General features: G+C 40.6%; 2 protein-coding genes across 4 annotated transcripts in view; both read left to right on the top strand.

Moving 5' to 3' along the window:
• Positions 1-17,348, top strand: part of lrmda (leucine rich melanocyte differentiation associated) — a 230,090-nt gene that overhangs the window by 199,055 nt on the left and 13,687 nt on the right. The window lies entirely within an intron of this gene.
• Positions 8,081-15,368, top strand: LOC123983793 (dihydropyrimidinase-like). Its single transcript, XM_046070141.1, has 6 exons — positions 8,081-8,282; positions 9,524-9,713; positions 10,060-10,216; positions 10,508-10,649; positions 12,162-12,304; positions 15,098-15,368. Exons 1-6 carry the CDS (start codon positions 8,115-8,117, stop codon positions 15,351-15,353), a joined length of 1,056 nt encoding a protein of 351 aa, XP_045926097.1. The 5' UTR covers positions 8,081-8,114; the 3' UTR covers positions 15,354-15,368.

The raw sequence follows: 17,348 nt of genomic DNA, 5'->3' as shown, positions 1-17,348 counted from the left end.
AAACAGACAGAAGTTTGAAGCAGAATGTTGGCTGCTATTCCGAACGTGTCAGACCGGCAAGGACATGAGTTTTTGCCAAGCAGACCTAGCCCTCTTGGAAAAAAAACATACCACCGGTGTTCAGGACCTTGGTCTACTTCCCAGTTGCACTGGTCATTCTCAGGAAGGTTGCAGAACATAAATCACCCAAAATGGATAGGTCTTGCTGCTAGAATCAGCTATGAAATTCTGGGATTGCTAATGCATCTACACTATTATTCATTTTCCACCATGATTTGTAGCTGCGGTTCAGGACAACTGAGATGCGGCCTGTGCTTTCCAGCTATACTTTCAGTCAGAAGTTGGAGCAGGCTTCTGTAGCCTTCATGGTTTCCAAAGGTGGGAGTATATCATAGTAATTTAGGATGGGGGTTAGCTGCCAGATGGTTTTGGATATTTTTACAGCAGGATGGATGTTGGGTCCACCAGTTTTCTTCTGTGTCAGTACCCCTTAAAACAAATGGCTCGGTGAGCAGGCGGAGTCTGTCTGTGTGAGGGGGCTCGCTACCCTTCATTCTGATGAATAGCTACTAGCATGCTGGCAGATGCTGGACAACTTGTCATGCTAAAGGGGACAGGATCAGACCTCAATAAGTCCTTGTAGCTTTGTAATTATTGTATATTACTAGGGATGTTTACACAGAGATACACAATGGCTCATATTTTAGATTTGTATGATACAGCAAATTAAAAAAAATTGATAGATCACTTGCTAAATATATTTGTCTTGTTGGTTTATGTAGGATCATATATCTTAATGAGGGTGTTTTTAATAAATTATGTTTTGAGTAGACTGTAGATCGTAATTCTGGGGTAACTGATCTCACGCAGTAATCATTCAAGAAAACAGGCCTTAAAGCTAGTCTGGTTAATGGATCCAACAAATTAGATTCCAATTCACTCGGTAGCCAGTTTATCATGCTCGATGACAACACATTCTGCATGGCTTAACAGCTGTGCTACATCACTAAACCCTTCTGTCAGGTATGATCTTAACGAAGGTATACATGCCTTGGATTCACTAATATGCAGTAAGAAAAGCGGCCACCAGCAAAATTTATAAAAGTACTTGCAAATGTGGTGTGTGAGCATGCCGGAAATTATTATAATGTTATATAATGTAATAATACGACATTGAACAGGAATTCTCTGCAGGTACAGAGAAGTGCGGTAGGTCAACGCTGACCCAGGAAGTCGGTCTGGAAACTATGGATGTTTACAGTAGTTTAGCTCATAATTTTTCTGGTTGCTCCCATTTTCTCCTCCCAAAAAGTTTGGCTTACCTTGCGGTTTTTAAAAACTGTTTAGTAGTTTGGCTGCTCATGTCTTTCCCCATCTATCTCCTTTAGCAAAGTTGCCACAATCCCAGATACCATCAATTAACTCGGTGAATATAATTTTACTATTGTCCATAGGAATGATGGCCAAAACTACAAAAATAGGATCCAGATTATAAAAATGAATGCAATTGTAAACAACTAATAATTTTCATATTTTCATATTCAACTGCTAATTTATTTTAAGAAACGAATTGCTGCAGTATTTTAAGTATTGTAGCATTGTTAAAATTAGGATACCTGAAAAGTTTGACAATACATAGTACTGAGCCAGAAGTAATATTTTTAAGGTGACAATGCAGATGTTACTAAATGACTAAAAGGCGGCGTGTTCACCAGTGCATAAACACGTCGAATTTAGTGTAAAGTATGCAGCACAGTTATTCAAAGTAGGCATGCAAACACTGTTTCTCTGGAGTATTGTGGGACCTGAAACAATCATACAGTCTCTATCACACACACACAAACACACACACACATTCACTCACTCTCATTCCCAGGTACCCTCAATGCTCCAAAGCTATTGTGGTGGAAAGAGCCGAACTCATCTGTCAATTACGGTAAGCTCCATTGGGCCATTGTCTAAACTGTTTTCTCACTCACTGGTGAATCCACTGATTTATTGTCAACTGCCTCGGCATCAATATACAATTGGGAGACACTAAGCTGTGATGTCTGAACACAAACTATTGTCAGAGTATCAGCATAGCTCACATTAAGTGCCATTTAGATTATTCATTGCATCGGCTGTGAGCTGTGCCATTATTCCATACGTTGGGATACCAGTCCTATGGATCTGAGCTTTTATTTGCTTCACATTCACCATCCAACTGAATGAACAGCATCGGAGCTGAACCAAACACAGACACAGTGTCGCAAATTGTGTGGGTCAGATTGTCCTGCCCTGCCTTAAAGTCCATAAGGTCAACTGGATATGAGTGTCAGAGCTATTTTGTTCAACTGGCATGCATTTTGTATAAACTATAAAGGGGAGCCTCAGTTACAGAAAGTAGCAGGTCTTTTGTGGTTTGTACTGGCATCAATGTTCCACCTCAACCAGAATGAAAAGAGCGAGGTCACTGAAATGCTAGGGAGTCCAAAACAACCTTTTAATCTGTCACTTTGATTTGCTGATTAAGTCCCTTTAAACAGTCAGAGCAGGTTTCTCTGTCATGATAATGTGAGCCGACAAGTTATTTCACCATCATAATTTGATTCGTAGATAGTTTCTGGCATGTTATGTCGCAGTAGCGCAAGATTATTGGATTGACTGAGTCATTTTGGTCAAACACAAGAATTTATCCCAGATTGTTGTGATTTAAAAGTCAGTTTGCTTCATCCCCCTCCCTCAGGACAAACATTCAAATCTAAACCTTCAGAATTGGTAGCCATCAAACAATATCATATCTGTTCACAAAGATGTATTTCTTTGATTATGTATGCAGTATGTGGTGTTTGTGAGCATATGAGCTGAGTGTTATATACTGCTGTAACAAATTGTGCTTTGTTAAAAAATGGAGGTCAGCAAAAGGAGTACAGCATTTTTTCCTCAAGAAACTTTAATATAAATAATTTCACTGCAAATAAATAGAACATTTCCAGTCTTTGGAGTGTTGACGGCCTGGAGACCATTGAAAGAAAGCTAAAATATGTCTCACTATTTGACACCATTAGCAAGTGTTAACACATGACCTTTGGCGGCGCTGGCCAAACCGCTCCACACCATTTTAGGCATCTTCTGCAGCAGCAGTTCTGAGCTAAGGATTTGGACAGTTGCATAACAGAGATGGGGGAAGAGGGCATGATAGTGGATAAAGTGATAGGAATATGTTCACATGTCTGGCAGTGGGATTCTTTGTTTGCACACTGTGACCCTGAGATGCAATGTCTCAGGGCTAGCCAACTGTGTGTTTTGTGCCCTTTGATCCATTCATGTTGCTGGTTAAAATAACAAGCTTTGTTATATTTTTCCTCATTTGCATTATACCCTCATGGTAAAGAAACATATGTCTTACAGTGAAGATTTTGTTTCAGAGTACACCTACTGTAGAATATGTTCGATCGCCTGTTGTTTTGTTTTATGTAGCAGTGATGTGAAAGGACGATATTAAGATAACCTTGGAAGAGAAGCGATAACACAGCCATGGGCATCTGTCCTTACTACCATCACTAACCCACTGTGACATTTTGGCTCAGGAACAGCTCAAGCTACAGCACTAACAGCATATTTGGACTTTTTATACAATTCTTGAAGGGATAGCTTTTTTGTTATTGTATGGTTGCCTCCTTGGTCAGCTTCTGTTGGGGTATGCCTTTAGCCATTAGACTATGGCGAGATAATACTGACAAATACAATGAACAAATCAAGGATATTAGTGGTGTGATGTGCAGTCGATAATATTTGCCTTCATTAATTCCCATGCCCTGAGATGACATCCAGCGCCTATTAGGTTTGAAATCTCATCCCCTTCTCCTCTATACCTCAGCTGTGGCTCAACCAACCAGCCAAGCAGATAATACGCTCTGAGCTCTGAAACATGTACCATTATAATTAGCTTTGTCAGGTCCTAGCCCCTACAACCCTCATGCAGATAATATGATAATATGTCTTCATAACCGGCTGACCTTACATGCTCAATATTTCTCCCCTTATGAAGATTACATGTCAATAAAGTAATTGAGTCCCGGGGTGTGTGGCAAGTGAAGATTTAGGTTATTGGACTTTTCAGGGCAGTGATGTACGAGCGTTATTATTCTACCTGTCAGGAGATGTGCAGGGGGTTGGGGACAGTCCGAAAGTGTCAGGGAGGAGAGGAGAGAAGAGGGGCAGGGGATAGAAAGAGAGAGGGAGACAGAGATAAGGCAAAAGAGAAAAAGAGGGGAGGGTGCAGGGAAGAAATGAAGTGAGCCATAGAGAGAAAGACAGAAAAAGGAGAGTGAGGGAGACTGAAATGAAGAGAGGAGGAGGCAGGACAGAGGAGAGCAGAAGAGGCGAGATCATTTCTCACAAAGGGGGGGGACATATCCACAGTTAATCATTCCCTCATACCTTCATCTCCCTGTCCCCTCCCTCGCTCTCTGCATATGAACAGGGGGATATGTCATATTAATTAAGAGAAGTAGAGTTACAGTGGAGCCATCCGTCTGAACGGGGCACAGGGAGGCCGGAGGGTCATGAAATATTCCACGCAACACAAACCTATCATCGCCTCAGCCTCACACCTGATAGGCTAATGTGCATTCATCAGTTTAAATTCTGGCAGGAAATGACGGCATGCAATTTCGAGAAAACCATAACTTTCAGCAGCATATGATGTCACTGAGAATACATTTTTCATCAACTTCAACTTTTATAATTACAGTATTTGTTAGTTTACATGCAGGCTTACTGCATGTAAACCAACCATCAGTTGTCAGATGTGGCTTCACTAAAAATTCATCAGAACCACACACGTTAACAAACAATCCTGATAATGTCAGCATTAGCCAATCAGCTCATTTTCAACTGCAGTCCTTTGGCATGTATATACAGTATACTAAATAAATAAATTAAATGAATGTTTGTCTTGTCAATTAGATAACCCAAGTAAGTTACAATTACAGGAATTAGTTAATGAGCACATGCATATTTCATATGTATATGCATATTCACAAATTAATTGACCAATAACAATATTGTACATGTGTGTCACCTCATTGTAATGACTTCCAAATGCTCCACCATGAATGAAACAAACAAACAACAAATATAGAAAGCACACTTATGTAGAGTCTTGTTTACTTAGCATTAAAATCGCCATGGTGCATGTTTGTAGTGACCTTTTTCTTGCCACACATAGTGACAAATTGAGCTAAATGCCATATGTCAAGGTACTGTTTTGTCCATCATAATTTGACTGTCAGTGCTAGAGACAGAGGAAATGGGATGTGAAAATGAGTGTGGTCGAATGAGGTCCAACAATGAAGGTTACACACATTTTCGGCCGTGAGAGAGGCAGAAGGAGGGGACACACAAAGGCAGGGTGGGAGAGCAATGTTAAAGGATATTTTACCATGTCCTTTTGGATTAGGCCTGGAGATTGATATCTTCCAGTCAGATGAAGCTCTGATGTGAGTGATCCAGCCCCTCCATCATTGTGACATGCGGCTCTTGGCTAACGCTCATCCGTGTTGATGGGCACACCCTAAGCCACAAGGGCCCTAGCTAACATACCCACCTTCCTCTCTCCACATCTATGTCCGCCTCACTCTGCCATCTCTGTTCTTTTATTTCTATTGCCCTTCTCCCCTGTTTTCTGTCACCATGTCATGTCCAATCACTGTTTGGCTGGCCAGGCACTCAGTCGGGCAGGCAGAGAGCAGGAGCCCCAGGTAGAGAACTGCCTAACAGGCGTCAGGATGGGCACTGAAATGACTCTAATAATGGGGTCCCTGTGTGGCCCAGACAGGCCAGTCAGTTAGCAGGGCCAGAATGGGGAGTAATAAGTGTTTGATGTCTGCAGGGGAAGGAAGTGTGAAGGACTAGAGCCAACCCTGGGCACTCCGGTCAGGCAGGTGCAGCCAGCCAGGGTCTGAGGGGAACAACTGTGGAACAAGACGTCAGATTAGTATTGATATGTGTCACACTGGAGGTTGCCAGGCTGTTTGTTTAAGAGAGTGGTAGCAGCCATGCGGTAATTGATGTCTAGCTCACAAAAAGAAGCTAGAGGACAACCTGGTGCTGAGAGAAAGGGAAGAGCTTTATGAAACAACCACTGTCAATTTTATGGTTCCTCTCGTAGCTAAATTTTCTGGCCATCTTTGATTTGATGGAAATTGCCACTGACAGGTAGCGAGGTGCCATTTTGTCCACTGATGCATAAAGTCCATCATTGTCTGTGTAGTTGAGTTTAGTTAACATGGCACTTAGCGACTGACATTGCTTTAGAGCCAGCAAAACACTGTCATTGTCCTGTCATTTATCTTTCACTAACCAATTTTTGATGAGTTCCTCACTGAATGCCTCGCTTAACGCTTCTAGCTTTTTACCATAGGGCTTGTACAGCTTGACAGAGTTTCTGTGCCCTCTAAGTATAAACTGTATTTTGACCCCTCAACACATTTTAAGCCCTGATTTCAGAGGGAATAGGATGCCTAGCACCTTCCACTGATAAAGCTACTGCTGTCCTTTCTAGTATGGCTATCTAGTAACAAGCTACTTCCCTTTGAACAGTTTTATGTGGTTGTAATTGACCTGACAATGGGGTTCATTATGCAGTCCCTTTCATGCTGTTTTGCCTGATAATTATTATTTAATGTGTTCGGATGGAGAGCATCATTAATTCATCCCTTCCTCCAATGTCAAAGAGATGAACAGTGAAGTTATCACTCTCTGGTGATTAATATTATGCTCTTTTGTTATTGAATCCTGTCCCAGTGATTAAACCTTCATTGAGTGACTCACCAGCCGCTCTTATTAACAGCACCATTACCGAACACAGCCAAACCTCTAATTGCGATTTTCACTTTTTCTTTCTATTTCGGTCAGAGGTTTGAACCACTTATCTGTGCTTTTCTTTTAATTAGAAATCCTGGGTGCAATGAAGAACACAATCGATCAGTGTCAGGCCGTGTGGTGTGCATGTGTGGTGGTGATTTGTGATCCACATGTTGACGGAGAAAATGAGCGCTTATGATTACTGGCATCATTAATGGTTTCATGTGCCCTTAAGGGTTGACAAACCCTTTCAATAACTCTAGCAGTAAATAACCAACTTGTCATTTTTGCGCTTACAGGGTAGTTTTTGTATTTTCATTATGTGAGGAGTGTGTTGTCAGTAAGTTGGCTGGATGATAGTGGATGCCTTGAGTAAGGCTCTCCAAGGAGACTTAGGACTGTGTAAACTGTTAGTCCCCCCGTCTTAAACCACCTTCCTCTTATCTCCAGATTCCAGAGCTACTGTAACCAGTATTCTCTCCTTGTCCTATGTGGAATAAATGTCAGTGAAATTAATTTCACCGTTTCTTTTTCGTTAGACCCCCCACAACTGTAATCTCTTTCTTCAGTTAAAATTTATGTGCCCCAGAATTCAATTTCCTTCTCATCCTCATAAGTTGGAAGTACAAAGACTGATAGGCATTCATCTGGTTATAACTGTAATTCACCCATCAATGAATAATGCCATCCTCAATTTAAAGTGTTTGATTATAGCCATTTAGTGAACTGACAGTGATGGAGTGTCATTTTTCATACACAAACCAATTTTGCCGATAAGCTCAAAACATAACTGATACATACAGTATGGACTCCATTGGAATGTCTAATTATTGATTAAAATGTTTTATGCTATATATAAATTACATTTCTGTTTACTCTGTCAATATTGACCGTAATCACACAGCTAGCCTCCTATAACACTAGCTTTCAGTTCCTGAAGCCTATAAAAACATACAGAATGTGTTATTGTTGCACTTAAAGGAGAATCATGTGGCAAAATCAACCTGGTATTGATCAGAGCTGGTTGAGCCATGGCCCAGCAACCTTACCCTGACAGCCTATCAGCCTATGGCAATAGCAAATATATCAACTCACCATCTCCCCCACACACACACACACACACACACACACACACACACACACACACACACACACACACACACACACCCTTTTCAGAGGAATGTAGGAGTATATGCTAGTTATTAAGAGTGATTCCTCCATGTATGTCTCCCAACCCTTTCCTTCTCTAGGTCAAACAAGAGATGCAGACACTGACCAAAGAGAAGGGAGTGAATTCCTTCAAGATGTTTATGGCCTATAAAGATGTGTATATGCTGCAGGACTCTGAGCTATATGCTGCCTTCTCCCAGTGTAAGGAGGTTGGAGCTATAGCTCAGGTGCATGCTGAAAATGGAGACCTGATCGCAGAGGTTAGTATGAGCTGGTATGTTTATTAACTAGAGTGAATTCATGGTACTCAACACTTTTCATATTAACCCATAATAGTATTAGTTTCCTTTTTGTTCCAGTCTTAGCTCAAGCAAAAGGGTTAATTATTTGGTAAATATACAGAATTGAACTGGTAGAAGATTCTTGCTAGCACGGACAGTGCTAATTGTCCTCCAACTAGAGTAGCAAGCAGTACAAGTTGCAGCCCTTTTCGCCAGGAAAAGTTTTTTTAGGGCAGGTCAGGTAAATATGTGTAAACACAACACAGTCAACAATTATGTGTTAATGTTTAACCATGTTGTTAGCTAAGTGTGTGTTCATGCAAGGTCCCGATCATAGAAGTGTCAAAGGAGACTGTGGCAGTAATAGTAACAGGAAAATCAGTAGAAACAATGCAGAAATTGCATCTTATAACTTGAGAATTGCTGGAAGCTCTGAATGAAGGGACGTGTTGACTCATTGTTTGCCCCTGCATATTCCAAGTGGCTCAAAGCCCATTGACACTGTCTATACTAGCAATGAGAGCAAATGTTTAGGAAAGCAACGTGATGACCTACCACAAGTAGCCTTTTGCTCTATCCAGTGTCTATAATGCCGACATGGTTTGATATGTCTTATCCAGAGAAGCACCAGTATAATTAGTAACATTAAGAACACCTGACCTGTGTACATATGCTGGTTCCACGGCCTCTGTATTGTTCATAATTGCTCACTGGCATAACAGAATACAAAAATTGAATGGAGCTATAATTAATGATATTACTTGTACCTGTATATTTCTGATTTAATAAGTCAAAATGGCCAATTATTTCTCATAAATGCATTTGTATTTTCCAATTCATCTTTTTTTCCAAATGTCATGACAACAATTCACCACTAGGAAGCAGCAAATGCCAAATAAGTGAAACGTGAGTCTCTTGTGGTGGGGAAGACATGATCAGTGGGAAATGTGTTGAAGGTGTAGTAAGCATTAATTTGTATTGTTAACCCAAATGTTCTGTTCTGTTTTATATATTTAAAGGGAAAAATGTCTTCGATTTTGGAACTCTTGGTTAACTTGTTTTAAAGCACTGCTTTGGCTTGTTGCAGTGTTAGTTTAGGTATAGCTGTATCTGTTGTAGTCTGTTGCCTCTCTGCTTGGACAGACACTATGCTGTTTTCATTCTATCTCTTTTAACCTTTATGCTGCCTTGTTGTCCCCGTCCTTGCTGGGACTCAATAGGGGTCTAAGAAGATGCTGTCAATGGGCATCACGGGGCCCGAGGGCCACGAGCTGTGTCGGCCAGAGGAGGTGGAGGCCGAGGCCACCCAGCGAGCCATTACCATCGCCCATGCTGTCAACTGCCCGCTGTATGTGGTCCATGTCATGAGCAAATCTGCCGCCAAGGTGGTGTCTAATGCACGCAGAGTTGGTGAGTGTGGGCTTGCTGCCACCTGCTGTTGAAATAGTGCAAGGTTGAGAGTTGGTGGCCCTACATGGCCTTTAAAAGGCCAGAACCAGTATTATTAGACATTCAGTGTCTTTCAATTATTCAGTGTCTCTACATATCTTTCTTCTTGTCATGGTGGAAAAGCCTTTAAAACACAGAGAAGATTCTAAATTCAAGGTTCCTAAACTTATATTCCTAAACTTTTAGGCCATATTCCATGGCCTTCTTCAGAAGGTGGTCTTGCTCAGGCATCATCATATGACCTCTGAAACAGTAAAAAGACATTTCTGACAACTTTATTTGTTTGTTTTTTTCTCTTTCTCTACAGGTCGTGTGGTGTTCGGGGAGCCCATTGCAGCTGGATTGGGCACTGACGGTACTCACTACTGGCACAAAGAATGGGCCCATGCTGCTGGCTTTGTCATGGGTCCTCCCCTCAGACCTGACCCCAGCACCCCTGGGTACCTCATGGACCTACTAGCCAAGTAGGTGGAGCTGAAAGTGTAGCAACCAGTAGTGTCACCGCATATTGTAAAAAATCTCATGTAAGGACTGGTGAAATTCTTCAGTGCTTTGTAATTTAGCATTTATGTTTCGGAGCAATTGGCTTCTGTAAGAGTATAGAAGGAGGACTGAGGCAAAGATGCTGGTGCTGACATGGCAGACTGAATGATGACTAAATAAGTATGAATGTTTGTTTTGTTATGTGTGCTTATTCATTCCAGCATTTATTCTCTCATTCATCCATACCTTTATTTATCCATCAAATGTGCTAGTGATGATCTCAGTGTGACGGGGACGGACAACTGCACCTTTTCTGTGTGCCAGAAGGCTCTCGGCAAAGATGACTTCACCAAGATCCCTTATGGAGTGAACGGAGTGGAGGACAGGATGTCTGTCATCTGGGAGAAAGGAGTGGTACGTCCTAATAATAATAATAATAATAATATGACTGCTCTTTATCAGACATTGTTCAACAATAAGACTTCAGAAGTCTGAAACAGCAGAAGTGTGAGCTGCACAATCTGCTATTAACAACTATTCTGCAGCATCCTGTCAGTATCCATGAAATTAGAGCGTTCACAGTGACGTGGCTGTGGGCTGAATAAAAACATGCATAAAAAAGGGAAAATGTAGCTTGGGAACAGATTTCCACCTGATATGGATCCAGTCGGGCCAATCACATCTGTTTATCTAACATGGGATTGGTTTGATTGGATGACCAGATTTCAAAAGTCACACATCACGCTGCTCTGATTGGTTGTAGGTCTGGACATGCTTCCAGTCTGCTGGCCCGTCCAGTGCAACACACCTGTCAACTAGGCAGTTCTCATCAAGTATGAATCAAGATTCTGTCACTGCATTGCCTATTTCCTATCCCAAATGTTTTCAGAAACACATTGTAGTGTATTATTTAGCTGTAATTTGAGAAAGTTTCTAAAAAATGTTCATGCCTATAAACGGACTAAGCACAGTCACAACTTGCATGTGTCTATCCAGTTGTGTCTACCGTGTCTTTCTTATATACAGTCTACGGTCTAGAAGCATTTTGGCCTCGAACCATTGATAACGCCCCTTGGAAATCGAAAATGAATGAGAGGTTCCAGACTAATACGCATTTTCTAATTAGTCTTGCAATGCCAGTCTATAGCAAATAACAACATAACCAGAGATGAAATTGTGCTTTTTAAATTGAATGTCCCTTTTTGCATGTATCTTACGTCAGCTTGAGTCTTCTTACTGTGATGCATAGTCAAAGCTGATTACTCATCGTGTATGAATGCCAAATTATTGGAATAATATGCATAATTTAGGCACAGTATCACTTCAAATTACAGGGCTCCTATGACTGCTGCCCCTTTGCTGACATCAAGTTATAAAGATCTGTCATGCCTTGGGGCCTGTGTGTATGCACTAAAACAGAGCAGGGGGCATTGTACATTTTCTAATCTTTAGTGAGCCATGTACATACATGACTTTCATTATCAAGTTTAATGTTTGGCTAGATTCAAGATTCAAAGACTTTGTCATTCTGACCATGTAGGTACTTTTACAGGGCATAATGGGATAGCGTTGAGCTAAGAATGTATAAACTCTTATTGTTCTACTCTTCTCATTATTGAGATTAGTTGAACTGAAATACAAGCATTTTAGGCAATAAACTGTAAGAGCTGCAGCAAAGAGCAGGCATTGCATTTTCTCACCGTTGTTGTGAGGACAGTGTTTCAGCCTGGCTGCCCCAAGGCCACCGGAAAGATTTACCACATGCAACAATGCTTACACATCACACATTAGATGATATTTTGGCAGAAATGAGTTGCTTGCTGCACAGTTAAGCACTGACCTTTTGGTCTGCTAATTCTTTATTTTGTTGACATCCACTGTGGCCCCTTACTCAGACTGGCTGCTTTGTGCGTGTCTTCCCCTCAGCACAGCGGCAAAATGGACGAGAATCGATTTGTAGCCGTCACCAGCAGCAACGCAGCAAAAATCTTCAACTTCTACCCGCAGAAAGGCCGTATCGCCAAGAACTCAGATGCTGATGTGGTTATATGGGACCCCAAGATGACAAGGTGAGGACCCAATTCTAGCCGTTCAGTGATATGGGGCAGTGCTTTTGCAATAGAGCAGGAAAAGAAGGCTCTCGGACACTGTGTGTCTACAGTTTCAAATGTGCATGACTCCAATGCACATTCTGAATGTTCTCTTATCTCTCAGTATTAAGTTAAACATTTCTGCCAGCACTATCAGCGGCTTCAACTGCAGATGGTGCTGCTGAAACATTGGGCAGACTTGAAAGCATGTCTTCAGGGTGTCAAGCATTGGGTCGAATAAGATAAGGTTTATAAAGTTTAGCATTAAAGCATGCAGGCTATAGATACAGGCAACTAAAAAGAGAATTGATGTATCTTTCATCTTGTGCCACCTCTGCAGACACACACACACTAACCTCGGCATTTAAGCTGATTACGTCTGTGCTCTATCCAGAAGTCAGGGTATGTTATCACTTATCTACAGCTACAAAGTAAAGCATAACACGATTTACATATGAATCACATTCATCAGTCATTAAAAAAGACTGTTGGAATGATTCATTCTTTTCCATGTTTGGTTATTTTTTAGGAAGGATTTTAACACACTTACATAAGCTAAGAATCAGTGGGACGACGCTGATGGGTCATGGTGAGGATCTTAAAGATGACGAATATTTCATGTGGGAGCTAAACCAATTTTCATAGTGCAGAACACACAGTATTAAGGCTATTTTCAGTAACTGGCTCAGAATATCGTAAGGCTATGTATAAAAACGGATCATGTGATTGTTTCTTTTCGTTTTCTTATTATTCTTAGTAGGTCCTACATATGGGGTGTAGAACAAATATGCTGTGGAGCACATGCACAGATGCAAGCACAGAGGACAGTTTTCCAGTAGCTTGCATACTGTAGCACACTCAGGGTTATATAACCCAGAATGGCACTGCATAGCTCAGTTTGCTGGAGAATCTGGGCTGAGTCCCTCAGGGAAGTTACTAACCGCTGATGTGAATTGGAGAAGAACACATTACACCCCAGTGTAATTTGCTGTAAATAAATTCACTGGTAACGTTGGAAAAGGTTGTGGAGACCTGATACCTTCACAATACTTACAGAAGAGGAGCTTACTTTTTTTGTGATTCTTTCACATCCGTCATCGTCAGACATCACCTGTGTGATTCTGTCTTTACCATGTGTGCGTGTCTGTGGATGTTATAATGCCTTTCAAGCATGACAGCGCCTCATGTTTGATTGCTGCAGCCGTGAATTCATCTGTGAAATGGCGTAATTAGTTGCCCTCAGCGCAAGTGTCGCTTCATAACATCCGGGACCCGGGGCCCAAAACAGTTGCATAACCAGAAACGCCTAGGATGCTCGGTGAATTGCCTTGTGTCTCATAATTGGTCTACTTGAATAATGAGGGCATGTCTTGTTTTTGTCACTGCACACTAGGCACGGTGTCTGTCTTTACAAATCAACAGGAAATGCGCACGTGTGAATGGGGGAAAAGGGCTCACACACAAAAAAGAATTCAATCTGTTTCAGGAAGCCAGCTGAGTCAGACTTATTCCACTGTTCCTCGCTGATTTAGTCTTTTTATTTAGGTATGATTTATTTGTTAGACATCATTAAACTGTACTGTGCAGAGCATTTGATTATTTTACTATGAAGTGTAACTGGCTTTCCCTCTAAGATATTTTCTACATTTCCAAGAAAGCCCTTCTATCACAATGAGAATGTACTTGAAACTGCATGAAGTTATTGCTACTGATATTAGTAACAACAGGCAGTGGTGGGAGCACACAGGTGCTTCACTTCAAGCGGACTCTGAAGCTGTACAGTTTTGGTTTACACTCACTGCTTTTAGGTACAATATGTCAGTGTTGTGTTCACAGCTTTTTCCTTTTGCTGCCAAGAGGCCTATAATTTGTCATGTCATTACAAGTTATTGCAAAAGTATTGTGCTTAAAGAGTCAAGAGTTAAACGTAGATGCTTTTATGCATGCGAATAGCCACTTTGAGTGGTATATTATCATACATTATATTATTGGATTATTATTACCAATGCTGTAATGTGTAAACCACATTTTACTCTGGTTGCTCAAAATGGAGCTGTTTTCAAATACCTTACTGTATATATATTGCGTGGTAGTTTGTTCCTAAACAATGCATTTTACAAGCCCAAATGGTATGTTTTGTACTTCTTGTATTCGTCAGATAAATGTAGTGGAGTAAAAGGTACAATATAGTAGTAGTATATGTTGCATTAACATAAACAGTACTAATACCTCAAAGGTATTTTTCACAGTGCTAACATTTTGTTGGAGAGAGATCATAGCAGTAGCATAGTACAGTACTTGAAAGAGTATTAAATCAATCTTACCATGAGTGCTTTTAGATTAATAGTTTAAAGTATTTTAATAATTTCTGCAGTGCATAATTTGTTTGGGTGAAAACTTGAAAGTGATGATGTCTCTTCATCAAAGCTCATTTTTATTCAACATCTCACTCCAGCCTTTTAGAGAAGAGAGCATCACATGATCAAAAGATGTAAATAATACATCATATTATATTGCTTGTTAAATGAGCTGCAGTAACTCAATGCTGTGTACGAGTACATCTTGGCCTGATTCAATCAGTTTCAGATTAGAACGGAATGCATTAAAGTTTCACAATGGCTTCATTTTCTTTCTTTCTGCCTGGTATTCAGAAAGCATGCGTTGATTACCTCACTTATCACAGGGGCTGCATTTGATAAAGAAGTTTGCTCCGAAGATGTTTTTTTAATAGCTGTTTGCAAACCTGTGGGTGTTATCTTTGTGTCTTGGTAGGAAGATATCAGCCAAGACACACCACCAGGCTGTGGACTACAACATCTTCGAGGGCATGGAGTGCCACGGTGTCCCTGTCATCACTATCTCAAGAGGGAAAGTGGTCTATGGAGATGGGCGACTGAAAGTGTCACCAGGGCACGGCAAATTCATCCATAGAAAACCCTTCTCTGAATTTGTTTACAAAAGAATCAAGCAAAGGGACCAGGTCAGTCGAGCCCCACAAGTTTCATTACTAGAAAATAACATTAGTTAGTAAAATGTTACCACTCAACACTGGTATACTTAAACCACTTGCTCCATGTCTGTGGCCGAAATCACTATATTTGTTACTTGGTGCACAAAATTGTTTTTCAATGTCAAAAAAAAAAAGAATTAAACAATATGTATAAATAGCATGTGCAATACTTACTTTAGTATTATTAAAGCTGCTAAGATCATTATTTTTATGTAAAAAATGGATCAGATGACTTGTGAGCCACTCATAGTGGTGAACCTACAAAGAATTCTCACCTGACTCTGACTCTTTAGCTCTACAGCTTTGTTTTGTTCTTACCACTCTCATAAGATAATTTCAGAAAAGTCCTAAAACCCCACTTTCCAATCCAGCATGAAGCTGCAGACGGATAAAGTTAGCAACTAGCTGGTGAACATACTACAGCTTTTTAATAATAATAATAATAATAATTTATTTGTAGAGCACTTTTCAAAAACAAGTTACAAAGTGCTTTAACAAGTGTAAAGACAATAATACAAAAACAATACAAGATAAAAGCAAGAAAACATCGAAAAGACTAAAATACACGTTTTAAGAAAAATATAAAATAAGTAAAATAGAATAAAATAAAAGGGATAAAATAAAGTCAAATAAGATCGGAAAAGGCTCTCCTATAAAAGTATGTTTTAAGAAGGGACTTAAAAAAGTTCACTGACTCAGCCGACCTGATTTCCTCAGGCAGGCTGTTCCAGAGCCTCGCGGCCCTGACAGCAAACACTCTGTCCCCTTTAGTTTTCAGTCGAGACTCTGGAACAGACAACAGACCTCTGCCCGAGGATCTCAAGGTACGTGCTGGTGTGTATGGGACTAAAAGTTCAGAAATATAACAAGGCGAGAGGCCATGAAGAAAGTGATCAATAAAATTTTAAAGTCAATTCTAAAACATACTGGGAGCCAGTGTAATGAAGCTAAAATAGGGGTAATGTGGTCATATTTCTTTTTAATCCAGGCGTGATGAGATGAAGGCGTGTAAAATGGTCTCGGTGTCCTTAAAAGTTAACATGGATCGAATTTTTGCTATATTTCTAAGTTGATAAAAACATGATTGAACAAGCTTTGTGGTGTGCTGCTCGAAATTTAAATTAGTATCAAACCAGACACCAGATTCTTTGCAACAGGCTTAATGTGATTTACTAGGGACCCAGCAGATGGCAAAACAAATACTGCCATCTGCCATATGACCAGGATTTCTGTTTTGTCTGCGTTCAGCTGGAGGAAATTATTTGGCATCCATTTTTTAACTTCACAAAGGCAGTTGTTAAGTGAACTCAGCATTCCAGGGTCTTATGGTGGATCTGACGGGCAAGTACATTTGTGTGTCATCAGCATAAATATGAAAAGAAATACCATGTTTATGGATAATATGTCCAAGGGGAAGCAGATACAAGGAAAACAAAATGGGTCCTAAGACCGACCCCTGAGGCACACCATATTTAACTGGACAGAATGAGGAGACATAGTTGTTTATAGAAACACAAAACTTCCTATTTGACAGGTAGGATGAAAACCATTCTAGGGCAGTACCAGAGATCCCCACCCAGTGCCTCAGTCTGTCTAACATGATGTGATCAATGGTGTCAAAAGCAGCGCTAAGGTCCAGGAGTACCAGGACTGAGCACATACCTTCATCAGCAGACATTAAAAGGTCATTGGTGACTTTAAGCAAGGCAGTCTCAGTGCTGTGGTACTTCCTGAAACCAGACTGAAACTTTTCAAATATTTTGTTATTTTCCAGTACAGTGAGCAGCTGTTTGGACACAATTCTTTCTAGAATCTTTGCAATAAAAGGCAGTTTTGAAATTGGTCTAAAATTATGTGGGAGGGAGGGATCTAAACCAGGTTTCTTTAAAAGTGGGTTCACGCAAGCCGTTTTAAAATAATCAGGGACACAACCAGTAGATAGGGAGCTGTTGAAAACAGAGATCAAATGGGGCCCAACAGAATCCATTACTTTCAGTAAAAATTTTGTAGGTA

This window comes from Micropterus dolomieu, linkage group LG15, assembly GCF_021292245.1.
Source record: "Micropterus dolomieu isolate WLL.071019.BEF.003 ecotype Adirondacks linkage group LG15, ASM2129224v1, whole genome shotgun sequence".
Classification (NCBI taxonomy): domain Eukaryota; kingdom Metazoa; phylum Chordata; class Actinopteri; order Centrarchiformes; family Centrarchidae; genus Micropterus; species Micropterus dolomieu.
The sequence above is the reverse complement of the archived record's forward strand: the minus strand, read 5'-3'. Positions and strand labels throughout refer to the sequence as shown.